Consider the following 21,183-nt stretch of genomic DNA (forward strand, 5'->3'; position numbering starts at 1 on the left):
GTATTAGGCAGATATTTAAGCAATCCAGGAATGGATCATTGAAAAGCAGCCAAAAGAGTTATGAGGTATTTGAAGAGAACAAAGTATTATATGCTCACATACAAGAGGTCAGATCACTTGGAGATCACTAGGTATTCTGACTCGGATTTTGCAGGATGCCTAGATAATTTGAGATCCACTTTGGGTTACATTTTCATGTTAGCCGGTGGTGCGGTTTCTTGGTGCAGTGCCAAGCAAACCCTTATTACTTCATCCACCATGGCAGTATAATTTGTGGCATATTTTGAGGCACCAAATCATGGAATATGGCTGAGAAATTTTGTCACGGGGTTGCAAATTATGGAAGGAATTGAAAGACCACTTAAGTTATATTGTGACAACAAATCAGTTGTATTGTATTCTAACAACAATAGGAGCTTAACCAAGTCAAAGCATATTGACATCAAGTTCCTAGTTATTAAGGAAAGGGTACAGAGTGAACAAATTTCCATAGAACACTTAGGGACAAATTCCATGATAGCAGATTCTCTTACTAAGGGACTTTCACCCAAGATCTTTCATGAGCATGTTGCTCATATGAGTGTTTTACAGTTTAAGGAATCTTTGGTGTAGTGGGAGTTAGTCACTTTTATGTATTTTATGTTCTATGTTAGATTTTATGTATGCATACATTGACTTTTGGATATATTTGGTTATATATTCATAAGGATGCAAGGATATATATATTTGTGATCAGTGGGAGATTGTTAGCAATTTTGGGTCATACATATATATATATATATATATATATATATAATTGAATGAGTTAGAGCCATTATATAATTAGTCAAAATATTAAAGTGGTCTAATCAATATAAAAGTATGACTAAGGGCATATATGTCATGAAAGGCTAATTCTGTAGATATCATCAGTGATATTATAATTTGATGAGAGGCCAAATTATAATTATCAAATTTGGGGTAATTGATGGCAGTTACCAATATAAGAGGTTATGGTCCCCATTTATAGAGAGCAACGCGTAAAGTTTCCCTTTTCTCTTTATCTCGCCAGAAAAATTCAGAGAAAGAAAAGAAAAGAGCTCTCTACATTTGGAAGATCATAAAACCAATCTTCTGATCAACCTTTCATCATCATTACATTATGGTTAATCCAGGTAGGCTTCCGCATTTAGTTTTCATCATGATTTTGAGTATGAGAACACAAAGGGATTCTATTCATCTTTATAAAGTAATTTCTCTCTACATGAATAGAAAGCATGTGGTTAGGTTTGATGATTGTCTGTTAGAATCAAATTAGGCTGATTGATTGAATCCCAACATTTGGAATTGAATCCCAACATCAGTCAGATGGTCGCATCTTTGTTTGTTATCAATTTGCAACCAGAACTTTGCGAGATTGTTAGCTCAAGAAAATACGTCTTGATAATGTTAGTAAGTTTGCATCTCATGTTTTTAATGAGTATTGTATGACTATTAAAATTTGTGTTCAACATCCTATGGAACATGTTCAGGTACTCATGAGATCAAAACTTTTAATGTTTTCACGGGGACATGCAATCTTACATGTTACAATATTGATTTGTATCATGCCAACAAGTTATAACTAGTTTTCTCCTCTTGAAATTGATTTTTGGTTAGCAACTTTATATTTCCAGTTTATTATTTTTTCAAATCTGTTGTATATGTTGTAAATAATGTTGTAAATATGAGTCCAATTGTTTAATTATAACACATTAAGATGAATCTTCAAAGGAGGTAGGAAATATATGTTGGGTATGAGTCTCCATATGTAATAAAATATAACAATAGATTTATTTAAGATTGAGTTTGTCAATTGTTATTTTAAATTAGTTTTCTCAACATGAGGAATAGATAGTAAGTAGTTGGAAAAAAGAGATTAGTTTAAATGAATTATCATTATCTTAATTCTCATACAAAACAATGTGAATCAGAAGTTTAAAAAGATAATTCATTTATAAAGTTTAATAAAAAGAATGACTAAATCATATGTATCAACTGTTAATGCTTCAATATATTTTGATGTTTTTGTTAGATAGTATAATATTGCAAAACGAGTCTTAGATATACATGAAGCGTGATAGACTCATTGGTTCTGAAGATAAAAATATTAAATTAAGAAAATGAGCTAAAAGTAATATGACCAAATTGAGGTTATGAGGATGTTGAAAGATTATTTTCACATGTTTATATATTTCAGTTCTAGAAGAACCTGGGTTCCTAAAATTAGTGAAAATAAAGAAATCTCATATTATGTCATGAATGAAATATGATGGAACCAAAATAAAGTTGATGTTGACAATGTATTTGCATATAATGTAGTGCTCAATGAAATACATGATAATGATAATGAAGATCAAGAGTAAGTCTATAAAAGATTGTAAACAAATAAATGATTGACCAGAATAGAAAGACTTAATTAAGGTAAAATTAGACTCATTTTCCAAAGCGAATGCTTTTTGGACCTGTTGTCTATTCACCCGAAGATGTAAAACCCAATTAGGTTTTTGGACATGTAGTTCATACACCTGAAAATGAAAAACTAATTAGATTTTTAGACATGTAGCCTATATACTTGAAAATTTAAAACTAATTAGGTTTTTGGACTTGTAGTCCATATACTTGAAAATGTAAAATCAATTAAGTTTTTGGACTTGGATTATAGACTTAAAGGTGTAAAAACAACTAAATTTTTGGACTCAGGTTACACTTGAAGATGTAAAACCAGTTGGATGCAAATAGATTTTTGTGCAAATGAGAATGATGAAATTGTGAGATATAAAACATGACTTCTTGCTCAAGAATTTTCACAAAGATCTAACATTAACTTTGGATACAGATATTCACCTATAGTGGATGTGAGACTTAATCAATCTAATTACACATGAAAAACTCAATTTACATCTAATGAATGTTGTTACAACCTATTTGTATTGGTCTATTGATAATAACATTTGTATGGAACTTACTGAAAGATATAGTTGCCTAGTAGTGTAGATTATTGAGAAGATTATCATATCAAATTGGTCAAGTCTCCGTATGAGCTAAAATAATGTAGACTATGAAGAACTCCTATAGGGATTAATCTTCTAAATAATCTTTGATAAAAGAAAGACATAAAATTATCTCATTTGTCCATGTAATTTTACTAAAAACATGGAAATGAATTTGATGTGATTGTTATTAATGAAGATGACATAAATACTTTTGGAACTCCTAAAGAGCTTCCAAAGCTATAGATTGATTAAACAAAAAGTTTGAGATGAAGGACCTAGGAAACACAAAGTTTTGTTTGGGAAATTGGATACTTGAAGAATAAATTTTTTGTGCATCAAGAAGCTTTTATAACAAATGTGCTTTAAAGATTTTATATGGGAAAATCACATTCATTGTACACTTCAATGATTGTAATGTCTCTATATATTAACTATGATCCTTTTAGATATTGAGAAAAGAATGAAGAAGTATTTAGTCTTGAAGTACCATGTCTTAGTGTTATTGAAACACTAATTTATCTTATTATACATACACGACCTGATATATCATTTCACTTATTCGATAGCAAAATATAATTTTTCACCAATATGAAGACATTTAAGCATGTACTTCGTTATTTTAGAGGTTCTCCGTAAGATTCTCTTAATGATATGTCATAAGTTTACATGAGGTGATACAATAATTTCATGACAATAGGTGAAACAAGCCAAAATAGACACATCAATCAATCATGCAAAAGTTTAGTCAAACATAAGAAAAAATGACATCAACGATCACACGTGAAGACAATGTTACATGTATTGTTCAATTGAAAGAAAGATACATAAAAGGAAATAGAACAAAGTACATTTTACCAAAATTCTTTTTCACCCATGAACAAAGCACATTCAACCACTACAAATAAATTTATATCTCAAAATGTGTTCCTAATCTCTTCTTGCCTTGTTTCTTCTTATATAGAACAAGGTTGTTGATTGTGCTTGTTTGCACACATGACAAACAATAGTGAAATTAGGTCCTGCATAATTAATTTATATTTTTCCTTTAAAAAAACAAAATAAAATTCAATCAAAACATGTAAGAAGGGAGAAAAATTAATTTTTTTAGAGCGTTTGGTTTAAGATATCACATTATATTTTAAGGAATCACATTCTGGTAAATATTATGACTATAACAATATATCTTATCATTTAATATTTTTTTAAGAGAATTAATATTAAGGGCAAACTCATTTACTTCAAAAAAAAATAGTTTAATTTATTTGCTTAGACCTACAATTGTTGATTTAAGCCGTTGATATATTAAAAAAGTAATTAAGGTAATTAATATATTCAGTATGATAATTAAGGTGATTAATATAATGATTTGAAGATTCAATTGTTCTTTTTTAAAACGTTGAATATACATTATAAATAATTTAAGGGTAAAATAAATCAATTTTTATTCTACTCGTTTATCTATCTATATCTATTTTATATATTATATAAAACAAGATAGTGTCTGTTTGCACGTGTGACAAATGATGGTGAACTTAAATCCTGTGTATTTAATTTAATTTTTTCATTAAAACAAACAATAAAATTCAATCAAAACATGGATAAAAAGAAGATAATTAATTTATTTAAAACTTTTGTTTCAAGGTATCATGTTATATTTTCAGAAATCACATTTTGAACAATATTATAACTAACCCATAACAATATATCTTCTCATTTAGTATTTTTTAAAAAATTAGTATTAAGGGAAAACTCATTTAGTGAAAAAATGTTGGTATCATTTGTTTGCTTAAACCTACAATGATTAATTTAAGCAATTGATATATTAAAATAGAAATTAAGGTAATTAATATATTTAAGTTAGTAATTAAGTTAATTAATATCACAATTTAAAGATTGGATTGTTCTTTTCTTTAAAAAGGTGAATATACATCATAAATCATCTAAGAGGAAAATAAATCAATTTTTATTCTATCTGTTTATTAATCGGACATGATAGGTAATAACTCAAACTAAGGGATACTTATAATTTAAAATTACTTAAATAACTTTAATTATATATAAGTTAAGTTACTCTAATATAATTTCTATATAAATATAAAAGTTCAAAATTATTTATTTTTAATACATATATATGTTTTAAAAGTAATTGTTTTAGTACAACAATATGATTTAAATTTATTTGTTTTTAATTTAGTTTATTTTTTGTTTTAATTTTTTAACGAATACATATGAATATACTTGCAAGCATATACACACTTATGCACACAAAATATAACTAGTATTATATAAAACAAGGTTTTTATCTAATTGAAAGCTACCATGTGACATCCTTTCTCCCGTTCTCGAATTAAATGTAATTTCATTAATTTTAATTAATTAAATCAATTATAATTAAATACAAAATCAATTCTAAAAAAGTATGTATATATAAGTTTGTTTAAAAAAATATTTAAGTAAAAAAATAGTTGTTAATTTTTATAAATAAAGGCATTAAATGCATTTTATTCCTCTAAAAAAAATATTACCTCGATTTTACTTATTTTAGTATCTTTCTCTCATTCATTTCCTATATATATTGACTTAGTTTTTAGGTTTTACATTTATTTTGGCCATAACATTCTTATCTCCTCTAAGCCATAATATAATATAAGCCATAATTCTCTATTTTATTATTTTTTTTCTTTTTCATATTGATATTGATTCCTTTTACTTTAATGTTATTTTTATTTTTTTCTCATTAGATTTTTTGCTTTTTTTTAGTGTGCACGATGAATGTGGAATGGAATGTGAATTGATTTTTCATCCGACTCTAATGAAGGCATTAATATAAATAAGGGGTATTTCTAATACGGTTTGGTATGATTTTGACCTAAAATAAATCTGAACCAAACAAGAAAATTAAGTATAATATGGTTTGATTCAATTTAAATTATTTATGAAATTTAAACCAAATCAAGCAAATTTTTTGAGATTTGAAAATTCTTCTAGTAAGTATTAAAAAATGCTTAAAAAGTTTGTCATTAAATAGATAAAACTTGAATAATAACTAATTCAATAATGAACTGTATAAATATACAACAAAAGTTTTAACAATTGAACATAAAGTAAAACAATAATTGTATTCAAGTTGATAATAATCATTTAACTTAAATAATAAACCATTCAACTTAAAAGTAAAAATAATACATATTACTTGTTTTCAAGTTTCAACCAATGAACATTTGAACTTAAAAAAGAAATAGTAGAACAACATTCATAATACTTACTTTCAACTATTGAAATTTAGGGCATAGATATCCAACAACAAAATACTAATTATAACAATAATTTATAGGAATATTTATAGTGCGGTTTGATTTAACTTGATTTCTGCATGTCAAACTACAAATTGAACCAAATTGTGTAGTTTGAAAAATAAAAAAACTAAACCAAATCAATGTTCATAATTTTTTTATGATTTTTTATTTTTTAGATAGGTTCCTAATATAAATGTAGGAACTTTGAAGACAACTTCTAGACAATACATTATATATGTGAATGTAGTATGTAACTTCTAGACAATACATTATATATGTGAATGTAGTATGTAAAATTTCCCAAAGTAATAATAATTTCAAAAAATTAGGTATAATTGGTGATTAACTTTCTTCTTTAGTAAAATCTTTTATTTGTTGCATACTATTTTTTGTTTTTTTTATTGTTATGATCAAATATCAAAATAAATAAATAAAACTAATTCTGAAACTTTTTTTAGAAATTAAAAAATACATATATTCAAATTATTTATCAAAATTTAAATTGAAAGTCTCTGATTGCCAAAACTAATATATAAATAAAAGGCTATATTATGAGTAGTCATTTTAAATTTATTTTACATACCGATTGATTGATTGGATCTATGTAAGATACCAATTAATACGCAAAAAAAATATTTATTAAAATAATATTATTGCCTTCCCTCATGCATATTTAAATTATAAAAATAAATATATAATATAAAATAAATATTTAATATAAATATACAATTTTAAAAAGTTCTATTGAAAAGATAAGTTTATATTTTTATTAGTTTAGTTAAGGGTAATTACAAACGGTAAATTAAGTACTTTATAGCAATTTGTCTTTTCAATATAAATTTAAAGACAAATATTGTAAAAATGACCAATTTATAAATTAATTTAAGATGAAGTTAATAGATTTAAAATATGAATTAGTAGAAAAAATGGAAAAATTGTTATCATATTTTCATGTATATACAACAAATTTATATAACCTTATAATTTATTCATAAGCACAGGCCATATCTAATTTTTTTTTAAGTTTTAGTTTTTTGGGAATAATTATGAGATTGTTCTTCGATTTAAAGCTTAATCACACTTCTTCATTTTTTCTAAAGATATATTACCTGCAAATTAAATCCAAATTTTACATTGACAACCCAGATTCCCACTATTAAGATAATTTGACTATATACGATATTTAATAAACATAATATTTAATGTTGTTGAATAGTCAACATTACTTATATAATATAATAATCATAGTATTTATTAAATGTAATATAAAATTAAATAATATAATATAATTATTAAAATCAACATAATATTTTATTTATTTATAGTATTTAGTGTTGTTTGTCAGTCAACCAGACTACTAATATATTAATTATGGAATTTACAAAATACAATATATTTATTAAATATTTAATTTTTATTTAATATTTGTTTAAAAGAACTGGTTGATAAACAAATTTAAAAATAAAAACTTTAAATATATCTTAATATAATATTCTTAATTTTTATTTAATATTTTGACTATATATTATATTTAATGTTGTTTTTAGTCAATGTTACTACCAATATATTAATTACAATATTTATTCAATATGATTTATCTATTAAATTCAATAAATTAAATATATATTTTTGAAACATATGACTTTTCATAAGATTTTTATATATTAAAATTTTATTCTTTAATAAAATTTAATATATATATATATATATATATATATATATATAGCGTCATAATTTTTAAAAATAATTAATATATTAAATAGAAAAATGAAAATATATATTAGTATAGTATAATTATACTGATAAATATATATAGATTGAATTTAAAAAGTAATTCTGTGACACATTTTTATTCTTTAATTAAAATATATATATTTTTACTCTATGTCTAATTGATGTGGATTATATTATATTTTTTTTATTTAAATACATTTTTTTCATTGTAATTTATTTATTTTTTCATTTTACTTATTGTAAAATATATTTGATTACCTTTTCATTTTTAAAGAGTTTTAGATAGATTTTTGAACCGTGAAAAAAATAATTTAAATAGTAAAAAAGTATTATGTAAAGCATTTTAAAAATAAAAAATAAAATAAACACATTTTACAAGGATTAAAACAAAAAATATCTGTAAAAAAACAAAAATAAATAACTTGTTGGGACGAAAATAAAAAGGATTAAATACTTTTTTGTCCCAACAAATTAACACTTTTTAATTTTCATTTTTATTAATTTTTTTTTTCATTTTAGTCCTTACAAAATATATTTATTTTATTTTTCATGATATTTTAGATGATATTTTTTTTTTACCTGTTCAAAGCACTTTTTGTACGGTTCAAGTATTATGCAAAGTACTTTAAGAACAATAATAAAATAAATATATTTTATTAGAATTAAAACACAAAAAATATATTTAAGTCAAATAAAAAACGTTAAATTACAAAAATAAAAAATATATTTAAATCTTTATTTGAACATTCATACTCCAAATGTAAATGTAGTGCTTAAAAATTGGTTGAATTAAGTATATTTTTTATATATAATTTTTTCAATCACATATAAATTTTTTTAAAAAATAATTTACCATTCAAGATTTCTTCGGTGCATTTCACTATTTTCTTTTTAATTTTTACACATTTTATCGATCTTTCCAATATGTAATAAAATACTGATATATCCCTATATGTTATACCGTCACAATATTTTTTTAAACGATAAGAAAGTAGTTTAATTCATTTGATTAAACAGAATGGGAGTGGTTATTTGTAAAAAATGATATCATTTTGTTATAAAAGAGATAATAATTTGCACAAAAACTGAAAAACATAATACTAAAATACTTGAAAAAATTGAATTGAAAAATGCGTAAAAATTAAAATATGATGGTAAAATATATGAAAAACATATTTTTATTTTGACATATTTAACCAATGACTTTCATAGAATATTAATGTCATTTTTGTTTTTGCATTTTATGTTTATTTATGAATATTAATATTCTTCTATAATTTATATATTTTTTTCTCCCTTTTTTTCTTCTCGATCTATATTTAATCAAACAAAGAAGAAAAAGTTCATACATTCTTTGTATTGTCTCTTAACGACAAAAAAAAAAATCACCAAATTTTCTAGTCTCTCCCGCTTTCTTTCTATTTTTCTCTTTCACTGAATACCGTTTTCTTTTATTAATGGGTTTAATTATTTTTTTATCTTAATTTATTTTTTACCTTTAAGTTGATCATTTTATTATTTATAGGTTTAATTAGGTTCTATACTTTTAAAAACATGCCCTTTATTTTTCAAAAAGTGTTCATCTTGGTTTTTTTTTTTCATTTGCTAAGAATTTTTTTTTTGGAAAAAATAAGACCAAATCAAACTTATTTTTTTTAAAAGAGAACTAATTGATTTCTTTTGTTTTGTGTTAGAGATAAAAGATATTTTCTAATCATCAAACTAAAAACTAATTCCACTTAGGATGTGTAACTGTTTTTAGTTAAAAAAAAATTATATAAAAAAAATAAACATATGTTATTTCATTAAATAAATTATTTTCTCTCACGTGCAATAAAGTTTTACATCACTACTTTAATTCTTTGTATCAAATTACTAATCAAATCTTGTAAAAATAAAAATCCTAATTCAACTATTTTTAAAAATTATAAAATTTAATTGAACCTTCAAATGCAGTAAAAACTTGAACCTTCAAATAATATTAAGAGAATCAAATTAAATCTTAAAAATAAACTAGAGGACAAAAAATTAATTAAACTTGCATGAGTTAAAGAGAGAGTGTAAAAATAAAATTAAATGAAGAAAGACACGAAGTTCATGAACGAAGCCAAAGATAAAATAAAAGGTGGGAGTTAAAGAGAGAAAAGTGACGTTGACACTCTTGCATGTTAATGTTGAAACGACAAATATGATGCAACACAGAGGCGTTAGAACTCGGAAGCCAAGGACATGGCTAAGACCCAAGAACAACAACCCCACCCTAACACATGGAACAACTCAAAACCACCCTTCCCTTCTCTTTCTTCTCCCTCAATTCATTCATTTCTTTATTTACTCTTCTTTTCTTCATTCTCTCACCAAAAAATGGCCAACATTAACAACATAGCTGCTCTCAAGCTCCAGCTTTACAACCACATCCGCTCCATGCACGATGAGGTGCCAACTTATCACTCACTCACTCCTCAGTCCTCACATGCTTTTTTTTTATCAGATACCTAACCTAATCGATTGTTCAATTCTCGCAGGGACTTGTCAATCAACAATTCCTTCAGCTTCAAGTCCTGAGGCAACCTTTTCGTTGCGACATCATCCTCAGACTTGTCACCACCTACTGTAATTCCTGCAAGGATCTCTTTTCTTCTCTCTCTCACCAACTGTAAGCAGCATCACATCCTTTCTAATCTTAATGACCCATTTTACCCCCTAATTATTATTAATGAATTTCATCATTTGAGATTTTCTTTTCTTTTTTGAAATTTATTTTACCATTTAAGTTTTTTTTTGGTGCATTTTATCATCCAATTTTATTTTTCAGGATTCTTACTACCAAATTTTACTGCCTCAAAATGACGTTGTTAAGTAGAAATTAAAAACTCGATTGATAAAACTCCTGAAAAACAAACTATAAAATTCACAATACAATGATAATAAATTATGCAATTACGCCTATTTTCTAACATGTTTTTTTTTTTTTAGTTAAAATTTATTAAAAATTATAAATTTTAGTGGCCCCACGCCGAGTGCGTTGCTGGCGCTTCTCTCTCTCTCTCCCTTTTTTTTTTCTTCCTAATTTATAAATTTAGGCTTCTTAGTAATAATTCTTTGGCTTCGTTGATCGGTTTGTGACTCCTCCTTCTCCTCGTGTGCAGTGACCAGGAGAGGGTTAATTATGAACGACTTAATGATCTCGCTCTGGATTTCTATGCGAGGACATCCAGGTAATGAATATCCTTGTCAAATGTTTTGCTGAGAATTTGTTGATGCTGTTGGTTGTTTACTGTTCAAAGTGGAAATTAAAATCTTATTGTATATGTGGATAACGTTTCCTTCTAATATAATGTAATGATGTATGTCAAATTAAGGCCTTGTAACTTGTTTGGTTTTATGTTTAGGGTTTAGGGTTGAAGCCTTCTAACTTTTCATGTTTTCTAAAATTTCTGTCTCCTGAACCCACATTTGAATGTTTGTTTCATGAGTAGATTGTTGTTTTCGAAAAAAGTTATCCCTTGAGCACCTGAAGAAAACAGGAGATAAGAAAACATCTCTCAACTGTTTCTGTCTTTTGGTTTTTAAAGCACTTGTTTTGGAAATCATTTTCGAAATGCAATTGATTTTGGATGAGAAATTGTTTGCCGTGTTTTTCCAAAAATGTGAAAAGAGTTGTTTTTCCCCCCAAAAAAAAAGGTTTTAGAAATCAATCAAGCCCTAAATGTTTTATTTTCCTTTGATGTTTTACATCTTCAAAGCTCAACTTTCTTGTGTCAACAAGGCATTCCCTGTTTAACACCTCGAAGGAGATTTTAAATGTGTCATTCGGGTGCCTGCACAGGGTGTTTTCTGTCCCATTTGTATAGTTGTGTTTCCTAAGTGCCAAATCAAATGTATAGAACCAGACTTCTATGGTAGATTCATGACTGTTGGATTTTTTTCTTTCAAAGAGAATTACAAAATTTTATTGTTGATGTGTTTTTTTACATCACATTAGTGATAATGAGCTAAGTGTATAAACCTGGATTTTTAATTATTTAGTTTTAGTTCTAACTTTTAACGGATCCTAATGGCTTCGTGTGATCTATGTAACTCATTTCACCTAGTGGGACAAGACTATTGTTGTTATTTAGAGTTTAGATTAAATATTTTGAGTAATAAGTTTCTAAGCTTTTCCTTGCTCATTGCAGCATTGGTGCAGAGGGTGTAAGACGTGCATGTGCTAGCCTTATTGAAGCATGTGAGAGGAAAGATAAGAATGGGTAAGGAAACTCCTCCATCATGAACCTGTAGTTTATATATACATGTGACATTAGAGAAACTTATAGGTTATAGTGGATGAATGATGATCTGTCTGGCTTTGTAGGATGAGTGATATATTTCCACCAAACTATGTTCCAAATCAATGAGTTTTGTGTGTATATGTAGCATATCTTATCGATGTGCTCTTGCCCTTATTCATTATCATTTTACCTACTTTGCCTCTACCTCCAAAATATCATTCCATTTTGGATGGTTACTTATTATCTTGGCTTGATTAGGCGAGCATGTCATGAATTTATTTTTTTGTAAGATATATAGGTTGCACCTGTTTAAAACATCCCTGTGATGAATAAGTTGTCTGATTATGCAAAATGGAAGTACCAGGATCTCGTTTTATCAAAGAAAGAGTACATTAGCATTTGCTTCCTTATGAATTGTTTCCATAAGCATATTTTATCAAGTGTATTCTATATGGATCTGGGTGGCTGGATTAATTGAATGCATAATTTGTTGAATGGTCATCGGTTGATTGATTAAGATTGTTGTGAATTCTATTTGAAGAAGTGAAGGTTTTTAGTCTGCTGAAATTTTGTATTGCATTTTTGGAAAATATAGACGAATATCAAATTATTACATACAGGCACTCAAAGAGTGGGGGATTGTATCATTGAACAATTGTTAATGTATATAAAACTAAAAGCATCATAGCAATCAATTATTTTATTCTTTCCCTTATTGTTAGACTCCCTAGATTTTGTTCAATTCGACCTTTTTTAATACTTTAAAGATTTACACTTTTCTTGTGATGTTTCAGTTGCTCCCTGGCTTTATACTGGACCAAGAACAGGTTTTCTTATTTGAGAGGCAGATTTGAAACCCTTGTGAAGGTACATCAATATCACTTTAGGTTTGGCTTCAAAGATAGATAAAATGCAGTTTCTTTTTCCCATCAGCAACAGTGTTTGTACCTGGCTTTTTTATGTATAGTTAAACCTATTTGACATTCTGAGTTTGGTGTCGAAGATTGTGTGTGTACGTGCTTGGTTTATTAAGTAAAAGAATTTGAAAGATTTTTTAACTATTATTTTATGTGCCTGTACAATATCTTACACTCTCCTTTGTCTCCCTTTTTCTTTACTGATTGAATGTAACATGATTGCATCTACATACTTATGTGCTGAACAACCTACCTTGATTCACACAATTGGAGAGGAAGGTGGAGAAAGAGTGTTGGTAATTGTCACTTACAGATCTTAAGATTGCATGTGATCCTTCCTCTTATTATCAATGTGCTAAGGTTTTTATTCTTTTGGGTAATAGTTTTATTTGTTTATGTTTAATAAAGCTTTAGCGAATCAGTTTTATAACTAAACTTGTGGTGCTTTACTTATGATTTGGTTAATTCTGTAATAAATATGCATTGAATTTTTGTTGACTATTGTTGCTATGTGATTTTCAATGTGTGGCTGTTACTTTCTTATATAAGAAGGCAAAACAAGTTCTGTAAATTGAATTTCTTGGTTTGTATTGGAAATTATTTATTTTTGCTGAATTTAGTAGGAACTTCAAATTTTCTAATTCTCATTATTTTTTATTGTGCAACTCTTAAATGCCACAGATGGAGAGGAATATTATCTATCTTGAGAATATGCTGTGAAAAGAATGGATCATTATGATATCTACAGATGAAGCATATCTGGTTGAAATTTCTGATGACTTGCCTTGGTAATTTCAGTAGCTATTTTATATGACTTGGCCACCGGTTTAGGTTCAGGATCATGTGATAATCGGTTTTCAGTGTACCTATGAACTTGTTTATGTATATCCAATTCAGCTTCATATTATGTGGTTATATTATTTATGGGCATAAGTCAGTAACCTACAAATGATATACAAGTATGAATGATTTCAAATTTCCTTTTGAAGGTTATATTTGGCCTTTGATGGTTTTTCTCTTCTATAATTTTCTTAATTAGTGATAGGTTATTATTGACATTTCATAATGTAGAGAATTCCTTGGGTGCTCTAGAACTACTTTTTGTTTCAAAATATTCTAATTTAAAGGTGGGCAATTGGAATTTGGAAGTCCTTATTAGTTTAAATTGTGGGGATGGGGACCAGAGCGGTGGGATACAATGGTAAATGCTTGCTTTTGCCCAATGATAGGTTAGCTAGATGCTGTGGAAGTAGGGTTCCTTGTAGAGTTTTAGTGAATGATTTCTCTAATTTGCTTTTATACTTTTTCTTTTACAATGAAAGAAAAATGCATTAAGGAAAATAAGAACCAAGTAGTTTTAAAAACTGTAGGCTGAGTAGGATGCCATCAAGCTGTACTAGTTTTTTGCTTTACATTTTTTTGTTATTCTTTTTTCCCTTTTGTTAATGATAGACAGAAAGACTGTGTTATAAAAACTGTTTTTGATAATAATGCTTTTGTCTTATTCCGATGTTATTTGTGTGTAATATAATATGAATTCACCAAGTACTATGTTCTAAACATGTTTTACTTTCTCATCAAAACCATTGGGTTATGCAATTACCCTTATTTATAATATTTGATATTTTGGGGTATAGGAGGGAAAACATGGTAGTGTTTCTTTATTATGGGTAATCGTGTCAAGATCCAAGATAGTAATGAACCTCCACTCTAGGTGTTGAGTTGAACTACGAAGCATGAACAGCAGTCCTATTTAAGTGTTGCAGTGCGGATATGTTTCCAACACTGACATGTTCCCGATAGTTATTTGACATATGCCAGACACTTCTCATTAAGTGTCCAATTATTCGAATCCTCCATACAATCCTAACACTTTAGCTGATACCTCCATATGAATGAACACATGCTAATGTTATTAAAAATATTCAATTTTTATATTTTTAGAAAAAATAAGCTTAAAGTATAATATAAAATATTAAAGTAATATAAAATATTATTCGACTCCTCCATACAAGTCTAACACTTTAGCTGATACCTCCATATGAATGAACACATGCTAATGTTATTGAAAATATTTAATTTTTATTTTTTTAGAAAAAATAAGCTTAAAATATAATATAAAATATTAAAGTAATATCTTGCCTTTTTTTTGTGAGACTTTTTACCTAAAATAAACTTAGTGTTGTGATCCACTTGACTAGAGATATAGCCAATGTAGTAGTCCTTATAAGGCTTGGGCAGTTATCACCTTACAAAGCGGTTTTTGTAAGGTTGAGTTTGGCCCTAAGTCCAAATTCTAAGATGGTATCAAAGTCTATCGTAGATTAGTTATTGACCCATTCGCATTTGGTCCTTGTGCTAGATGTCTATTCTCACACATAAGGGTTGTTGTTAATCGGCCATCCACATTTGTCCGCGCTCTAGATGTCTAATCCTAGGCATGAGGGGGTTTGCTGAGATCCCTCATCAACTACAGTTATCGCCAATGTAGTCCTTATAAAGCTTGAGCAGTTCTCACCTTATTAAGCTCAAATTCTAAGACTTAGAAAGTTGGCTTAAGAAGGTGAGTATTCCTTACTGCTCCTCTCTAGTGACTTAGCAACATGGGAAAGTGGTGGTGATACTTACAAAGACACTTCAACACTCAAGTTAGAGTGGTATTGTACTAGAGAAGTAGTGGAGATAGAATGCACATCTGAACTAATCCTGAGCGTTTATTAATAGTGTGGGGGGTTAGGGTGAGTCCAAGCTATAGTAGCTGAACTCCATGGCAAATACCAACAACCCTGGTAAGATGCTGGCTTCAAGTCTGATCATATTGTAATTTTTATTTGATAAACTATACTGGGGAGGTGATAGAAATACATCTGCAGTTGCTAGCATTCTATGGGATTTATTTTGGAAATCCTAAAGAATGGATGGATCTTCTCTAGGGCAACAAACATTTTCCTTGCAGGTAACCTAATAATCAAGTTACTTCTAAACATAAAAACTTGAGTTTGCGTCAATAGTATTCTATTTAATGAAGTTATTCAATAATTATTGGAAATTCATTAAGTTTGTTAGAGATATAGAACCAATAATATGCTTCTACTTAATACTTTAGATTTTTAGGAGTTTGTTCCTTGACATGATATTAGAGCCATTTTATTATCCAAATCGTCACAAGCCACTTTTGTCCTCCTTTGATTTTAAGCTGACTTTGCACATCTAAGTGACTTTATTTAATTAACTGTGTGCGTGTGAGGGGGGGGACAGCTATTTATGCTTTGCCTTCTTGAGTAGCATATTTTAAGAGAAAAGGCTAATCCAAAAGAGACTCAAAATTAAATTCACATTGTCAACTTTTTCAAAAATGTACAGTTTAGTAAAGGAAAGTCTCCAATTTAATACTACTACGAAGCTAATAAGGAAAATGGTTTTGAAAAGGAAAGTCTCAAATTTAATATATTCTAATAGAAAATGAATTTGACCAGAAATGTCCCAAATTTAATATAATCTAATAAGGAAAAAGATTTTGAATACCTATTTATTTTCACCAGTACATGAAGATGATGCATAATCATAACAAAAACTCAAAAGTATAATTTTATGCTAATATTGTGACACGCACTATAGCATGCATGTCAATCTGATTTTTTTTTTAATTTAATATAAAAAATGGAAAATGAGTTTTTAAAAAACTGCCTACTAACATAGATTGTTAGTTTTAATGATTTTCTTTTTCTTCTGTTTTTGGACCAAACCCATCTTTTAACATATTAATACAAATATATGACAAGTGTTTTTCACCACACCTGAAAAACTGTCTTCAGGTATGAGTTAAACCTTGTCATGTAGATTGATTGTAGAATTTTTATGTCAATGTCTTTAAAGTAGAACCATTATTAGAATTGACGGGCTTAAAATAGGTGGCACAAAGTCTGGAACATAATGGCATTGAAATGGTCTCAGTAATTTCCATAAAAGTACAGCTGTACAGAACTGGTATATTCTAATTACTAGTACATTATAATTTACAAATGATCTTTCATACCCTTTGTTTTATGAGGGTACTGGCACACATAGCTATCATTGGCTAATATTTAGTCACATGTCCCATTTACTTGAATATAAATACAAAAATAATTTGCTGTATTTAATATTTCAAGTAAGTGAGACATGTAGCTAAATATGGTTGCTAATTGCTAAGGGTTACTGGCATTCTTGCAAAAGGAAAGGGTACTGGAGAAACCTCCCTTGGAAATAAACAGCAGACCTGGATGGGCTAAATAGGCCTTACCTTTTCTCTAGACTTTCCCATTGAGGAAGATGTGAGGTCTAATAATTACAAAGACTCCTTCACCGGTCTGCAGTGCACTGGGTAAACACAGTTGATGATTACCCTCTTTCGGGCTCCCATACTGAAATAGCAAAAAAGAGAGGCATTTGGTAATATCCATGTGTTTGAATTACGTAGTGGAGGCTCCACCGTATATAGTCAACGTATTAATTACAGGAATCACAGTTAACAGATTTCCTAATCAGCATATTTACATGATTATTATGGTTTGCCTATATACAAAGAATCTAGACACTTTTTATACTTTCCAACAGATGTAGTTTGAAAAAAGAGGAAAGGAAATTGTGCTGCCAATTGTCATTGACAATGGCATGAATGTTATTTGTAACTTGTAGTGGCTATTTCATAGGGATTAAAGTTAAAAGTCATTATTATCTGACAGATTCTATGTGGTAGTAATTAAGCTCTGCTACCAGACAACATTTGTTTGTCTTTACTTATTTGGGGAATTTAAATCTGCAATGGAAAATGATAGGAACCAGAGATAGAGATAGAACAAAAGAAAACTGATATTGATATTAAAGTGAATACTTAGTGGAGGAATCCTCTTACAGTATGTATCAGGTAACAGATATAGAAGAATTACGGAAAAAACAACAATTGGATTGAAGCAAAGCTCCCTTACAAGAAGAATAGAAGATAAGTAAAATGCAAAGATACTCCTACTACTGAGAGAGAACCAGACTTCTCTACTCAGTCCCAAACCAATTTTTAATTCTCTGCTGCCCCCTCCATTCCATTGCTACTGTCCAAATACTTATTCCCAATGCAAGCATGATTCCTGCAGCTCTTTCCTCCTCTCCCACACTGCCACTTGCCAATTCTGTTACTCCCTTCCCCATTATTTGTCTATCTCCCTCCTTACTTGCCGCTTGTCCCCTTCTCCTCTCATAAACCCTTATATCTTGTTTGGGCCTAATCTCCTCACCTTCCACTTCCTTCTCCCTCTCTTTACCTCTTCTTCTATACACATTAATTATAGGCCAATCAGAAAAGTTAGCACCTCTTTTTCAAAATAATCTCTTCCAACCAAAGCCTTCTAGTTTTGCTTCTTTAGGGTTGATGCTTTTCTGCTTTTTAATTTTTTTAATGAAAAATGACTAGAAATTCTCTAGGGACATCTGCAAGGATGCATGTATTCATTGTTTGATGAGGTAAATAAACCCTTATTATTGATTTAATTCTGATCAATTGATTGGAAAAAGGATCTCTCTGAGGTTTCATCCTCTTCAAAATTTTGTCTTTTACCTTAATTTGGTTTGTGAGGATAGCATTACTAGCTCTTTGTATACGGGGAGACTCAAGCTTGTCTCAGTATCTTTCAATTCAAATTGTGTTTGAACACTTTGTCTGAATTTTTTCAATATACTTTTTTTTTTGTTTGGAGAACTTGCATCAACATCTAATACAGAAATTTTCTTCCTAATGATCTTCTGCATCGATGTTGCTAAAAACTGTTGACATGCTTAACTATGTTTTCTTGCCTTTACTTGCAGGGGTAGTGAACAATCAACTTAGTTGGATATATTCTCTGAAAAATACTGGGAAACCAGATTGCACTGCACAGCCGATTGGAACACATTTTGCAGATGTAGTTTTAGTTTTTCTGACTACTACTTCTATATCTACAGTCATATTCCGAAAGTTGACTTCTGTAAGCTGGGTTCCCTACTAGCTCATGAAATGGAGGAAAATCGGGCAAGGTAGCTTACATTGTCCATCATCTATTGCAGTTGTGCCGGCTGGTTGTGCACATATATATGCTTTGTTATTTCTTTGATTGGACATTTAGTCTATAACAGGAACTTGGGATTTTTAAATGCCAGAAAAATAGTTGAATTGTTCTTTTTTAATATTAAGGCAACAAGGAAACTGGCCAAGAGGGTGGGGGGGGGGAAACAGAATGCCTATATTTGTTTTTTTACTTCATACACTGCAGCTGTCTTTATTCTATTTTTTTTCCTTTTAAATTACAGAAATATTTATGTCAAAGTAACTCTTGACCTAAAAACATGAGCTGTGGAGCTATGGCTTAATAACTGTTTTTGTTAGAGATAGAAACCGATTATTCAAAGCAAAACCTTCATAACCAAGTTGTTACGGCTTTGATTTTTACTATCCTAATTTTTCATAATAAATAAATCAAATTTCAGCACTCATGCATTTTCTTTGCTTTGAAGTTCAAACTCAAAAACCTGTAACCTCTTTTGTCGTTGCATCTTTTTTAAGTATAACTTCAGTGTAACATGTTAAAATTTAAAAGATCTTGATTGCAGCATATGGTGAGTTATGGTTCTGTTATTCAGGCTTTAGACCATCTGGCAAACTATATATCTTTTATGCTTTACCATTTTAAGTATGTGATGAACCATTCCTTGCACTCATAAGCATGAAGGTAATATAAACCTAAAACATATTTAACTAAAAAAAAGAAAAAATAAAATAAAAATAATCTGTTCTGTAGTTTTTATTGTTATTCTTCACAGTAATTGATATGAAAATCCTACGAGGTACCTTTTTTATGTTAATTGACATAATGAGAAATGTGCTTTTATTATGTAATTACAGTTAGGAAGCATGTCAGATGAGTACTCGCCTTTTGAATCTTCCTGGGCTTGTTATATAAGTGATTGCTTCTACACAAGTAGTTCTGTTCTGTTCTAGAGATGACATCTAGCATTGAAAAACATGCGTTTGTTTGGAACTTAATTTCCTAGTTGTGTATTCCTCAGTCTAATGGGAGTGCAAGTACATTGGTACATTGTGTATTCGACTTCTTATTCGAGGGGCACATTTTCTGAACCTTAGAATATGTTTTGTAGGAGGGGTTTGATTTTTAATTTTATTTAGCAATGAGAAACTGATATGTCAGCTTATAAGTTCTCAACCCATGACTTATTTTTTTTTCTTTTTTTTTTATGAAGTTTTATAAATATATAAATTCAGAAATGAAAAATTAGCCTTGGATCACAAATGCCTCCAAACCCCTCCTTCCATTGTTTCATCTTCCCTTTTGGTTACTATGTTGGTTTTCTTGAATAATTATGCCATTTGCGGGTTATGAACTCAATTTTAGTGGGAAAATTGTGCCTATACGATAAAATTGTGAAATTATCGTTACTATCATTTATTCCCATAAGAATAAATATGTAATCTTACCTGAATATCTTGAATTTATTTGTTAATATGATTAAACCTGCAGTCCAATAAAGTCAAAGATATTGTAAAAACTGAATCATTTTGTTTTTAATACCAGGCAGCTAGGTAAGTATTGATTTCCACACTATTTCCTCAATAGTATCAAATGAAGATTATCTTATTTTTGAAACTAGACATGCCAACGGGACGGAGACAGGTAATGTCTCCACAATCCTCGACCCTGACTCTCCAATATGTCTCCATACCCGTATCTGATATCCGACATGTTAAAATTTATTATCTCATTCCCGTACTCGTTGGGTATCGGGTATCAGGTATCCTCGACCTCGTTCCGTACCAGATTCAAATTAGAAAACTATTTTTTTTTGTAAAGAAAATATTAAAAATTTAATTTTAGAAAAAATAAATTGATTGTTAAACATTTATTTTTAATTACTTATATGTCAATGA

At 28.6% G+C, this 21,183-nt stretch overlaps 1 protein-coding gene across 1 annotated transcript; it reads left to right on the forward strand.

The window, feature by feature from the left end:
• The first annotated feature begins 10,282 nt into the window (after positions 1 to 10,282).
• LOC102668782 (histidine-containing phosphotransfer protein 1) lies at positions 10,283 to 20,448 on the forward strand. The gene is made up of 8 exons (XM_014764134.3): positions 10,283 to 10,480; positions 10,570 to 10,700; positions 11,194 to 11,262; positions 12,223 to 12,294; positions 13,110 to 13,182; positions 13,914 to 14,020; positions 19,071 to 19,277; positions 20,143 to 20,448. The coding sequence occupies exons 1-6, from the start codon at positions 10,409 to 10,411 to the stop codon at positions 13,950 to 13,952; spliced, it is 456 nt and encodes a 151-aa protein (XP_014619620.3). The 5' UTR covers positions 10,283 to 10,408; the 3' UTR covers positions 13,953 to 14,020; positions 19,071 to 19,277; positions 20,143 to 20,448.
• Positions 20,449 to 21,183: the final 735 nt, after the last annotated feature.

This window comes from Glycine max, chromosome 11 (assembly GCF_000004515.6).
Source record: "Glycine max cultivar Williams 82 chromosome 11, Glycine_max_v4.0, whole genome shotgun sequence".
Taxonomy (NCBI): Eukaryota; Viridiplantae; Streptophyta; class Magnoliopsida; order Fabales; family Fabaceae; genus Glycine; species Glycine max.